General features: G+C 62.1%; 1 protein-coding gene across 4 annotated transcripts; it reads left to right on the top strand.

Annotated features, from left to right (window-relative positions):
* The first annotated feature begins 48 nt into the window (after positions 1–48).
* Positions 49–11,844, top strand: CARD9 (caspase recruitment domain family member 9). Of its 4 annotated transcripts, XM_003911085.5 has the most exons (13): positions 49–1,948; positions 3,417–3,615; positions 4,052–4,189; positions 4,350–4,654; positions 4,794–4,973; positions 5,058–5,201; positions 5,428–5,553; positions 7,968–8,159; positions 8,526–8,567; positions 8,967–9,012; positions 10,561–10,637; positions 11,236–11,312; positions 11,397–11,844. In XM_003911085.5, the coding sequence occupies exons 2-13, from the start codon at positions 3,432–3,434 to the stop codon at positions 11,491–11,493; spliced, it is 1,608 nt and encodes a 535-aa protein (XP_003911134.2). In that variant the 5' UTR covers positions 49–1,948; positions 3,417–3,431; the 3' UTR covers positions 11,494–11,844. The 4 variants fall into 4 exon arrangements, with proteins under 4 accessions (XP_003911134.2, XP_017804964.2, XP_021782741.2 ...); XM_017949475.3 differs by having other exon boundaries at positions 49–3,615; XM_021927049.2 differs by having other exon boundaries at positions 4,794–5,201; positions 11,397–11,836.
* The last annotated feature ends 3 nt before the right edge of the window (positions 11,845–11,847 follow it).

The raw sequence follows: 11,847 nt of genomic DNA, 5'->3' as shown, positions 1-11,847 counted from the left end.
CCCACCCAACTGGGGTCAGGCCACTGCCTGGTGGCTGAGCCACCCTAGTGCAGGCAGTTCGGGGACAGGCAGGGTGCTGGGGGCCCAGCACTGGGGTCCTCGAGGCCTCCTGTACCCTGGCTGCCCTCCCAGCAGAGAAGCAGGCTTTCGCCCATTTCATGGAAAGCACCTGTGGCTTTGTTCTTCATGCTGAGCCGGCACCCTCCCCAGATGGCTGCCAGCTCTCGCACCGCCCCAGCTGACCCGGGGGTTCCCTGGAACAGGTGACCTGGCTCCCCAGACACGATGGCAGCCCCCACAACTTTCACTGTCCTTTTGCGTGGGCCTTTCTTGGCATAAGGCCAGCCCCCATCTTCTCCGTCTGTCCCCACTCCCTTTCCTTCGTCTCTGTGGCAGCAGCGCCCCCAGGCCCTTTGCTCTCTGGGCTTCACTCCCTCACTGGAAGCACCGTGGGGCCTCAGCCCTCGGCACCCGGCAGACAGGACGGTCCCATGGCCGGCCGTGCTCCTGAGCATGTGTTGCTGTGCCTGGTTCTCTAGTAACTGGTGCCTAGTCTCCTGGTGGCCACTCTGACCTGTGGGTTATTTAGTGGTATATTATTTAATTTCCAAATATTTAGGGATTTTCCAGATACCTGTTACTGATTTTTAGCTTCCGATATGGTTAGAGAACATGGTATGTGTGTTAATTCCTAAGGACGGACACCACAGGGAAATCACTGGGGTCCCTCGTTTTACAAGCTGGGGAAACACTGGGTCCTGAGGGCCTGGCGCCAGCTCGGGCCCACTCCCCAGCAGGGCCCAGGACAGCGTTCCTGCCTGCACACTCACTCATGCCGCTGGTGAGGGGCCCAGCCTGGAGTGTGGCATTCCCGAGAGCCCCAGAGGACCCCTAACTCCACTCCTCAATGCGTGATGTCAGGCCTGAGGGCCGGGGGCTGGAACGGTTAGGCGAGCTCCGCACCAGCTTCCTGGCCTTCCAGCCTGGCAGCCCCCTTCTCGAAGCTGTCGGGTGGCAACTCGGTTCAACCAGCTTTACCGGGTGAGGCGGGGCCTGGGGGCTCCCAAGCCTGCAGGGATGAGGCTCCAGCAGCCCACACGCTGAAGTGCACAGTTCAGGGCAGACTCTGCTGCCCCTTGTCCGTGGATGGGGGGGCAAGCTGTGCCCTGCCGTCACCGGTGCTTCTGAAGCTGGTCTGAGGGACCCTGGGAGTGGCCTCAGTCCTCACGTGCATCCTGGAGAAGAGCAGGGATGCCTCGTGACGAGGACAGTGATATCGAGCAACACTTCTGAAAGGGATCTTCTCCCCCGTGTGCAGCTGGGTGGTGGCCGGTGCCATGGCCCCTGGCAGGCTGCAGTGGCCTCCTGGGCTCCATAAGGTGGGCTGCAGCCCTTTCATGACCAAGGCGTGTGCTGGGCATGCTGTGTGGCTGTGCGCCCCCCTGCACATGCCCTGCCCCGCTGTCCCGAGATGCCGGCAAGGGCAAGGGTGTCCGCACAGGGCAGAGCATGCCCTCCTGAAGAAGCCTCCAGAAACCTATGACCAGGTCAAAGCGGCTGGGTGCGGTCTGGCCTCATCCAGCCTCCTGGGGGTGTCTGCTGTCTCTTCTACTTGCCAGGTGCCCGGGCTGGGCCTCTGGGGCATTCTCAGGACCCCCGGCCCCCGGCCAGGCTGGGAGGGCTGAGAGCAGTTTTCCTCTGGAGGGCAGAGAACTTCCACTTCCGTCGGCCTCTCGGGGCCTCCTGGGCTGCGCGAATCAGAAGGCAGCAACCAGGGACTGTCCCCCTGTGGGAGGACTGGCGGGACTGTGGAGTTAAGCCATCAGGAAGTGCACAGGCGTCCGGCACGCTCCTCCCTCCCTGCAGCCCCAGGCAGCATCTCCCCGAGGCTCCGCGTCCCAGGCTCCTGGTGCGTCTGCCGTGCAGGTGGCTCCTGGAAGACCCTCAGGTGGGTGGGTCTGGTACTTTTCTGAAAAGTGACCAAGAAGGTCGGCGCCGGCTTCGTTCAGGATCCTGGCGCTGATCCCCGCAGAGCAGCATGAGGCTTCCCACAGGCAGCCAGGCAGCCTCCGCGGCGCTGCCCCATCCCTTTCATGGCCACTGGGCGGAGACATGTTCATTTCAGTGGCATTACGGTGGCAGGTGGGACCCTGCATTTCAGGCTGGGGAGGCAGGAAAGGGGCCCAGTGTTCCCAGGACTGTCCGCTGTGTGGCCGGTGTTTCTATTCAGCCCCTTGTCTGTCAAAACTGTCCTGAATGGGGTGACAAAGTACAGTGGGAAGTTGAGAAATTCTTCAAAGACCAAAACCAAACACTTCAAAAGACCAAGTGTCTCCAGGAGTAGTGACCCAGCTCCTTTAGGCAGGAAACCAGCATTTCCCAGTGGGGCTGGAGGCTGAGGACCGGGGGCCTGCGTGGGAGGCAGGACCATGTGGCTGTTCCCAGCCTTGCCCTAGTCCCAGTCCCAGAGGGAGTGGCTTTCAGCGGCTGAGGCTTCCACCGCGCTGGCAGAAAGGGACAGCAGTGGCTGGTCCCAACATGGGTAGTTCTCTTGTTTCAGCCAGTGGGATGGGGGTCGGGCCTCATCGGGGACAGGAGGAGAGTCCAGAGATTCACGGGTGCCCAGCACCTAAGACCCTGGAGAAAACAGCGCAGCAGCACTCCTGGCCAGCCAAGGGCAACACTGACAGCCCCTCCCAGCGTTGCGGGGCCGGCGGGGAGTGACAGAGACACGCTCCTGTGGGCAGCTCTTCCCGGCCAGTGCAGCGACCCTGGCAGCTGCGGCAGGGCTGGGTGGCCACTCTTGCATCATCAACAGCTGGCCATGGAGGAGGGAGGGCACAGCCCGGGATGTGAGCAGGCGTCGGTCAGGGGAATGAGGAAGTTCCGCCAGAACCGGCTCCCCCAGCTGCTGCCCTAGTGGGAGGGTCATTGGCCAACCTGCTCTCACCCAGCTTGGGCTGGCCGTAGTGCCAGGCAGGTGCCCACAGCTCCTCCACCCATGGAGGTGGCTGCCCTAGTAGGCTCCAGGGCATGGTGGGAGTGTCCAGGAGGCAGACGCCAGAGGCGAGTCATGCTGTGGAGGCAGTTCCTCTCTCAGACCCCATCTGTGTCTCCCCCGCTGCATATCTGGGTGACATGGATGGCCAAGGGGCAGGAGCAGGGGCTGGGAAAGGCTGTGGAGGGGCCCTCGGCTGGTCTGGTGGGGAGCGGGTCACTGTGCCTCTGCCGCCTCCCTGGGGGATCCAGCGTGGGGATGGGACATGGAGCTGGGCACCTCTCCTGGATGTCCCTGGGCTGACCCCCTCGACAGCCCTGACGAGAGCCCTGGCCCAGCGTCTGAGAAGGAGCGGGAGCCGGGCCTGGGTGGGGGCAGGAGCCGGCGTCACTCTCAGCGGCTGCCCCACACCCCCCAGCCTGCCTGCGAGGCCATGTCGGACTACGAGAACGATGATGAGTGCTGGAGCGTCCTGGAGGGCTTCCGGGTGATGCTCACGTCGGTCATCGACCCCTCGCGCATCACGCCCTACCTGCGGCAGTGCAAGGTCCTGAACCCCGACGATGAGGAGCAGGTGCTCAGTGACCCCAACTTGGTCATCCGCAAACGGAAAGTGGGTCAGTGCTGCCCCGCAGGCCCCAGGCCCCAAACCCAACCAAGGAGCCCGCTTGGAGGTGGCTGCACGCTCTGCCACCCTGACCCTCGACCCCAGGAGAGCCCCGCCTGGCTTTGCCCCTGGCCTCCCAGTGAGGCCCAACCTCAACCCTGGCACATGGCCACCCTATCCCCCAGCCTCTCCTGCCAGCTCGGTGCTGCCAAGAGGGGCAGTGGGACTCCCACCATAGCGGGGGATTCTGAGACAGCCAAGGGATGGGTGGACAGCACTTTGTCCCCAGCCTAGTACCAAGACCCACAGGGTGCCTCATCCAGGACCCAGACCACAGCACACCTCGTCTGCATCCCAGCCTCCACCTGTCCCTGCCCCCGGCCCACCCACCCCAGCCCTCTGCCTCGCCTGTGCCCCGCCCCCAGTTAGGCCCCTCTGGCCCGCAGGCGTGCTCCTGGACATCCTGCAACGGACCGGCCACAAGGGCTACGTGGCCTTCCTCGAGAGCCTGGAGCTCTACTACCCACAGCTGTACAAGAAGGTCACGGGCAAGGAGCCGGCCCGTGTCTTCTCCATGATCATCGGTGAGTGACGGGGAAGGCGGTGGTGGGGGCGGGCAGTGGTGCTGGGTCCTCTGCCCAGCCCCCATCCCTAGGAGCCCTGAGCTCCTGCCACAGCGCAGGGCGTGATAGAGCTGGGACACCGGGGAACACAGGCACCGTCTAACGCTGGCGCGGCCCACAGATGCGTCCGGGGAGTCAGGCCTGACTCAGCTGCTGATGACCGAGGTCATGAAGCTGCAGAAGAAGGTGCAGGACCTGACCGCGCTGCTGAGCTCCAAGGATGACTTCATCAAGGAGCTGCGGGTGAAGGACAGCCTGCTACGCAAGCACCAGGAGCGGGTGCAGAGGCTCAAGGAGGAGTGCGAGGCCGGCAGCCGTGAGCTCAAGCGCTGCAAGGAGGAGAACTATGACCTGGCCATGCGCCTGGCACGCCAGAGCGAGGAGAAGGGCGCCGCGCTCATGCGGAACCGTGACCTGCAGCTGGAGGTGCGCCCACTGCCCCCGGGGAACCAGGCCCCCCTTGCCTGGCCTGGCGGGGTCTGCAGGCTGGGGCGGTCGGGGGTGGCCCCGTGGGTCCGTTGTCACCGCCTGTAGGGGACAGCCGGGCTCACCGGACCTTCCGCAGATTGACCGGCTCAAGCACAGCCTCATGAAGGCCGAGGACGACTGCAAGGTGGAGCGCAAGCACACGCTGAAGCTGAGGCACGCCATGGAGCAGAGGCCCAGCCAGGAGCTGCTGTGGGAGCTGCAGCAGCAGAAGGCCCTGCTCCAGGCCCGGGTGCAGGAACTGGAGGCCTCCGTCCAGGTGGGGCCGCAGGCAGGGCGGGTGCAGCCCGGGCAGGACAGCCGGGGCCTTCCCAGCCAGGCCATTGCCTTTTGCCCCCTTCAGGAGGGGAAGCTGGACAGGAGCAGCCCCTACATCCAGGTACTGGAAGAGGACTGGCGGCAGGCACTGCGGGACCACCAGGAGCAGGCCAACACCATCTTCTCCCTGCGCAAGGACCTCCGCCAGGGCGAGGCCCGACGCCTCCGGGTAGGAGGGCAGGCAGGGCGACGCGGCTCCTGGGGGCCAAGCCACACTGGGTGGGCTGAGCTCCGCCCACTCCGTGCCTGGAAGGTGGGGCCTGGGGACTCCTACGGCCTCCCCCCACATCCCAACTGGCCTGACCACATGCTCCTGAGCCCCTGCCCCGAGTACACCCCAAGGGCCAGAATGGGGGGCCTCAGGCCTGTGGGGGCTGAGCTGCCGCCCCTTGCAGTGCATGGAGGAGAAGGAGATGTTCGAGCTGCAGTGCCTGGCCCTGCGTAAAGACTCCAAGATGTACAAGGACCGCATTGAGGCCATCCTGCTGCAGATGGAGGAGGTTGCCATTGAACGGGACCAGGTGGGCACCTCACGGGGCGGGCAAAGCACCCCACTCAGGGTGGGTGCACAGGGCCACACCCCTTGAGGGCAGTTGTCACGGAGTTTTTAATCTTTGTTATTTGTTTTTGAGATGGGGTCTTGCTATGTCACCCAGGGTGGCCTCAAACTACTGGCCTCAAGCAGTCCTCCGGCCCCAGCCTCCCAGAGCGCTGGAGTTGCAGGCTGAGCTGCCACACCTGGCCTGCTTTTTAAATGACAGAAGTAATATTTAACATTAAAAAAAAGTAAACAATGATGAAGTCAATACTTCCCTACCCCAGCCTGCTCTCAGGGAAAACCGTGTTCAACCTTCCGGCTCCACCTTACAGACTTTTACCTGTCATCCATCTATCCATCCATCCATCTATCTATCATCTATCTATCAATCTATCTATCATCTATCATCCATCTATCTATCAATCATCTATCAATCATCTATCATCCATCCATCTATCTGTCTATCATCTATCCATCCATCCATCTATCATCTATCTATTTATCAATCATCTATCATCTATCTATCTATCATCTATCATCCATCTATCTATCAATCATCTATCAATCATCTATCATCCATCCATCTATCTATCATCTATCCATCCATCCATCTATCATCTATCTATTTATCTATCAATCATCTATCATCTATCTATCTATCATCTATCATCCATCTATCAATCATCTATCAATCATCTATCATCCATCCATCTATCTATCATCTATCCATCCATCCATCTATCTATCATCTATTTATCTATCAATCATCTATCAATCTATCATCTATCATCCATCTATCAATCATCTATCAATCAATCATCTATCATCCATCCATCTATCTGTCTATCATCTATTATCTATCACCTATCTATCTATATATCTTTTTGATTTTATGAAAACATTCTGTCTTGTTTTACCAGTAGCTTTTTTTAATCTTGAAAAAAAACTTGGCTGGACGCAGTGGCTCTTGCCTGTAATCCCAGCACTTTGGGAGGCTGAGGCGGGCAGATCACTTGAGCCCAAGAGTTCCAGAGCAGCCTGGGCAACATGGTGAGATCCCAACTCCATAAAAAATACAAAAATTGGCCGGGCATGGTGGCTCATGCCTGTAATCCCAGCACTCTAGAAGGGCGAGGCAGGTGGAACACTTGAGGTCACGAGATCAAGACCAGCCTGGCCAGTATGGTGAAACCCCGTCTCTACTAAGAATATAAAAATTAGCCGGGTGTAGCGGCGGGCACCTGTAGTCCCAGCTACTCAGGAGGCTGAGGCAGGAGAATCGCTTGAACCCAGGAGGCAGAGGTTGCAGTGAGCTGAGATCACACTACTGCACTCTAGCCTGGGTGACAGAGCAAGACTCCAACTCAAAAAAAAAAAAAAAAAAAAAATTGGCATGGTGGTGCATGCCTGTGGTCCCAGCTATTTAGGAGGCTGAGGCTGCAGCAAGTCACCATTGCGCTACTGCACTCCAGCCTGGGCCACCAGAGTGAGGCCTGCAAGGCCTCCAGTGCTACATGCTGTGAGCTGGATAGAGCGTCACGGGGCAGGGCTGTGTCTGCTTCCTATGCCCCGTCCCGAGTCCCATCCTGGAGGTTGTCTCCAATGGACACCACTGCTTCTTCGGCGAAATTCTGGATGGCAGTTTGTCCACATCAGGAGCCTTAAAACGAGACTCCTGGGGCCATAAAGCAAGCCCTGGCCACCATGAGAGCAGCACAGGCTCAGAGCTCCCGTCGCGGCCCCACCACAGCCTCACTCGCGCCTGGCCCACCCCAAGATGGGGAAAAAAGGGCAGATCCAGTCGTGCCCCCATGGGGGTTGGTGTGGCTCCCAGGGCGAGGGCTCCCACGGGGCTGTGCGGGAGCAGGTTGGCCAGGGATTAGAGAAGCTGCCAGCCATTGCTCCAGTCCAGCGGCAGGGGTTAGGTGAGGGCCTCCCAGCCTCGGCTGCAGGGGTGGTCACACCATCATGTTTGCACATTCGCTCCTGTACCTACCTCAGCATCCGCAGTGGGGACAGGGGTGGTGAAGAGTGCTGCGCTCATGAAGGAGTTTTAGCCATGGACAGTCAGGGTCTCCATATCAAGCCACATCCAAAATTTATCAAATGTGCACGTGTGTGTGTGTTGGGGGGGCCGGTGCACAGCACACGCTGTGTCCACCGGGGGTGCAGGCTTGGGAGGAGACAGAAGGGCAGCAGGGACAACTGTCACCTTTACAATCCCTCAGATGCTGACTTCATGTTCACAGAGCACATAAAGGGAGGGGCTGTGGCCAGCCTCCACACCCAGCGGCTTGACGTCCTCCGGGGCCTCTGCTCGGAGCTGGGCAGCCAGGCCGAGGGCCCAGGGCGAGCTTGGGGGTCTCACTGAGGGTCGGCCTTGCACTGTCCCATCAGGCCATCGCCACACGGGAGGAGCTGCACCTGCAGCATGCCCGGGGCCTGCAGGAGAAGGACGCACTGCGCAAGCAGGTGCGGGAGCTGGGTGAGAAGGCGGATGAGCTGCAGCTGCAGGTGTTCCAGCGTGAGGCGCAGCTACTGGCCGTGGAGGGCAGGCTCAGGCGGCAGCAGCTGGAGACGCTCGTGCTGGTGGGCCTGGGGCCTGGGGCAGAGAGGGGAGCCAGCGGGTGGGACGCAGGGCCGGGGGAACATGGGCCTTCCTGACCCAACCCTCCTCTGTGACGGGCCCCCACCTAACCGAACCCCTCCTCGCAGTGGGGTGAGGGCACAGGAGCAGCTCAGGGCCCCAGCAGGAAATGGGGCTGCAGGGCCGGGGTGGGTGCTGGGCCTGGCCATCAGGCAGCCTAGCACGTTGCTCTGGGCATGGAGGGGGCCTGGCGTGGCTAAGGGCATGCCCAGGGCTCCCTGGAGGATCCCGCTCTGTGCCCTGCCCACCCTGTGCCTGGGGAGCCCTCTGCCCCCACAGCCCACCCACCCCGTTTTCTATGACCACAGAGCTCCGACCTGGAGGACAGCTCACCCAGGAGCTCCCAGGAGGTGAGTGAGACCCCAGCCGGCACGAGGCTGGCCTTCCTTCACCTGGGGTCCTGGCTGAGCCGCCACCAGGCACAGCCCCACACTGCCCGTCACGTGGCTCTGCTCAGTGGGCTGGGCTCGGTGGAGGAAGAGCAGGTGGCCAAATGCTAAGGCCTCCGACGGCTCAAGGGGTAAGGCAAGGCATGGACAGTGCCCAGCTCCTGCATCCTCATGGCGGGACCTTCCTGGTTGGCCTCCCCCACATCCGTCTGCTGAGCACCTGAATCTCTGAGAAGCTCTGTGCAGGGGGTGATGGCAACGGCCGCACCCAGCTGAGGGCCAAGGGCTGGGGTGGGCAGTGTGGCCGGGTCCAGTCCTTGGCGGGGTGACCTAACGGGACATCTTGCCTCTCTTCGGAAGCTCTCGCTCCCCCAGGACCTGGAGGACACCCAGCTCTCGGACAAAGGTAAGGTGGGGACGGCAGTGCACCCGGAGGCCTCCCGGCTGCCCCAAGCGAGGCCCATCTTCAGCACAAGCAGCCCGTGCCGCAATGCCTGTCTCAGCCCCCACAACCCCCACCCCACAGACGGAAACTAGGGCTGGGGATAAGTAAAATGGCCAAGGTCACCCAGAGAACAAACTACAGAGCCCAGTGGAACCCGGGGCCCAGCTGGTGGGACAAGTGTCCCCTGGGGTGGAGAGTGTGGGGCCCCTCTGGGCAGCCCCCCGGGGTGCAGAGGTGAGCAGGCCCACTGTCCTGAGAGCGTGGGGCCCCTCTGGGCAGCCCCCCGGGGTGCAGAGGTGAGCAGGCCCACTGTCTCGGCTGCTCCAAGCTTCCTCCTGGGCAGAGAGAGGTGGTGATGAGCAAATGCCCAGGGGTACAAAGCTAGAAAGTGGGGCGAGACGGGGCCCCACGTGGCTTGAGGGACAGGGCCGAATGCAGGGGTGGCCAAGGGCCTGCTGTGTCCCGGTGCAGTGGGGGTAAGGCAGTGGTGGGGGCTTCTAGCGGGCAGGGCAGGCCCCCTGTGTCTCTCTGGGGGAAGAACTGGGGTGGCTGGCTGGGAGCAGCCCCCGAGTGCCCAGGAGCGGATAGTGGTGATGAGGTAGGTGTTTGCTCTGAAGGTGGTGTCAGGTGGGAGTCAGGGAGGACCCAGCAGAGGGGCCCTGGGAGGCTGCGTGGGAGTTGGACGAGCTTCCCGAGCACCAGGCTTCCAAGCAGAGGCGGAAGGGGAAGGAGGAGCCGCAGATGGGGAAGTGAAGACCAGCACCTTTGGCCGCAGCCCAGAACACTTGAACTTGGGGACGCCAAGCCCCCATGTAGGCACAGAGGCGAGCAGACCCAGGAGTCCAGCTCAGGCACTGCCACCATCTCCCTGGGTGGCTGTGGCAGGAGTGGGGGCAGGCATGAAGGTCCGAGGGTGAGCAGGGGAGGGGCTGGCTCTAAGGAGGGGTTGCCAATGGCCAGGACAGCCCCGGCCTGGCCCTCCCCACAGCGGGGCTGAGACTGGACATGCATGGTTTCTGCCCAAGGGTCCTGACCCCTGGTCTGCCCAGGTCCTGGCGGGTTCTGAGGGGGTCTAGCCACCTGAAGGTTCTCTCCCAATTGTGCAATACCCCTGCCCCCGCCACTGTAGCTGTTTCCAACTCTCCCCAGGGCCGCCATGCCCACAGATGCTTTGGAGTGATGGGGGACAGTGCTGCTCAGGCCAGGGTTTAAGCTCCCCTGAGGTCTGGGAGGCCTTCCTGCCTGGGGGGCAGCCAGCTTGGGGGAGGGATGGTCACTGGCAGGAGCGTTGGGCCTGGGCTGGCATCTGGCGGCATCCTGGAGCAATGAATGGGCAAGGGAGGCCGTAAGTCCTCAGTCTCCTCTACAGAAGGCAGAGTCTACACTGGACCCATGTGGGGATCCCACCAGGCCCACAAGGTGTCCACAATGCCGGGGAGGGGTGGGGCACCCTTGCTGTATGTGGCCCTGCAGGTGGGCAGTCCCCACAGGCACGACTCTCCTTTCCAGGATGCCTGGCCGGTGCGGGGAGCCCGGAACAGCCCTTTGCAGCTCTGCACCAGGAACAGCTTTCGCGGACCCCCCATGTAAGGCTTCCTCAGGGTGGGGTCCCCCCAGCTGTGGGCCTCACGGTGACCGATCCCAGGGAGGGTGGCTCCTCGCCCTAGGCACCCCCTGCAGTGGCCCCGACGACGGCTGAGGGGTGACCACAAGGTCTCTGCCCTCAGTGCTTGGGGTGCGGTTGTCTGGGACGCGAAGTGGATCCCCCTCTTTTCTTGGGTACTGCAGCAGCTTCGGGGGGCTTGGAGGTGGACGTGCCTGGTCCTGGTTTCTTTGGGGACTTTACAGTGGATGCGGCGTCAACCCTGAGTAGGTGAACACAGGAGTCCTGAGAGCAAGGACTACCTCGGGCTTTGTTGTAGAAACAATGGCCAGGAGCCCAGGCCGGAGCGTGGCTTGGCCTCCTGCCTGTGTCTTGGCATCTGAAATGCAGGCTACCCACACCGGCTCACTCCCCGGGTACAGGCAGGTCCCAAGCGCGGCGAGCTTGGCGCTGAGCTGAGGCTGTCTGAGCTCCCCGCCTCCCCACCAGTCTGCAGTTACCGGGGCCAGTGGGGGTGCGAGAGAGAAGGGAGGGTGCCCTCAGGGGAGCCGGCCGGAGCCCAAGCCTTTCCCCTTCTCCAGGACGCAGGCCTGAGCAGCGGGGAGCCGCCTGAGAAGGAGCGGCGGCGCCTCAAGGAGAGTTTCGAGAACTACCGCAGGTAGGCGGGCGGCCCCCAGGCTTCTCCAAAACGGGCTGGGGAGCTGCAGCCGGGTCTGCGCCTGAGACACCTGTGTCTTCGCAGGAAGCGCGCCCTCCGGAAGATGCAGAAAGGCTGGCGGCAGGGGGAGGCGGACCAGGAGACCACCGGCAGCGACAACACGGACACTGAGGGCTCCTAGCCGCGGCAGCGCAGGCCCCGTCCAGGGCACACCCACCGGCCCGGCCTCCCGCCACCTGGGGGTGCCGACGCCCTGGGGCGCAGACTTCCCCGAGCCGTCGCTGGCTTAGCCTGGAAGGAGGAATCGGGTGCCCTGAAAGGCTGAGCCGGGCAGCCTGGCGTTGGGGGCTGTTTGTGAAGCGGCACTCAGCTTGAGGAGGCCATGCGGGTGCTCGCCACCCCCATGCACACGCCATCTGTGTAACGTCAGGGTCTGTTCTATTTCACCATGTAACACACAATACATGCATGCATTGTAGAAGTGTGAGAAAACACGGCAGCTTAAATAAATAAACAGCACGGGTGACCCGCATTC

Source organism: Papio anubis, chromosome 13 (assembly GCF_008728515.1).
Source record: "Papio anubis isolate 15944 chromosome 13, Panubis1.0, whole genome shotgun sequence".
Taxonomy (NCBI): Eukaryota; Metazoa; Chordata; class Mammalia; order Primates; family Cercopithecidae; genus Papio; species Papio anubis.
This window is presented reverse-complemented; position numbering and strand designations above follow the sequence as displayed.

Excerpts from the sequence above, each read along its gene's own strand:
- CARD9 (XM_021927048.2), top strand. The coding sequence starts at position 3,264 with ATGGAGCTGGGCACCTCTCCTGGATGTCCCTGGGCTGACCCCCTCGAC. Across the intron at positions 3,616-4,051 it reads CATCCGCAAACGGAAAGTGG|GCGTGCTCCTGGACATCCTG; the intron begins GTCAGTGCTGCC and ends TCTGGCCCGCAG. Across the intron at positions 8,160-8,525 it reads AGCTGGAGACGCTCGTGCTG|AGCTCCGACCTGGAGGACAG; the intron begins GTGGGCCTGGGG and ends CTATGACCACAG.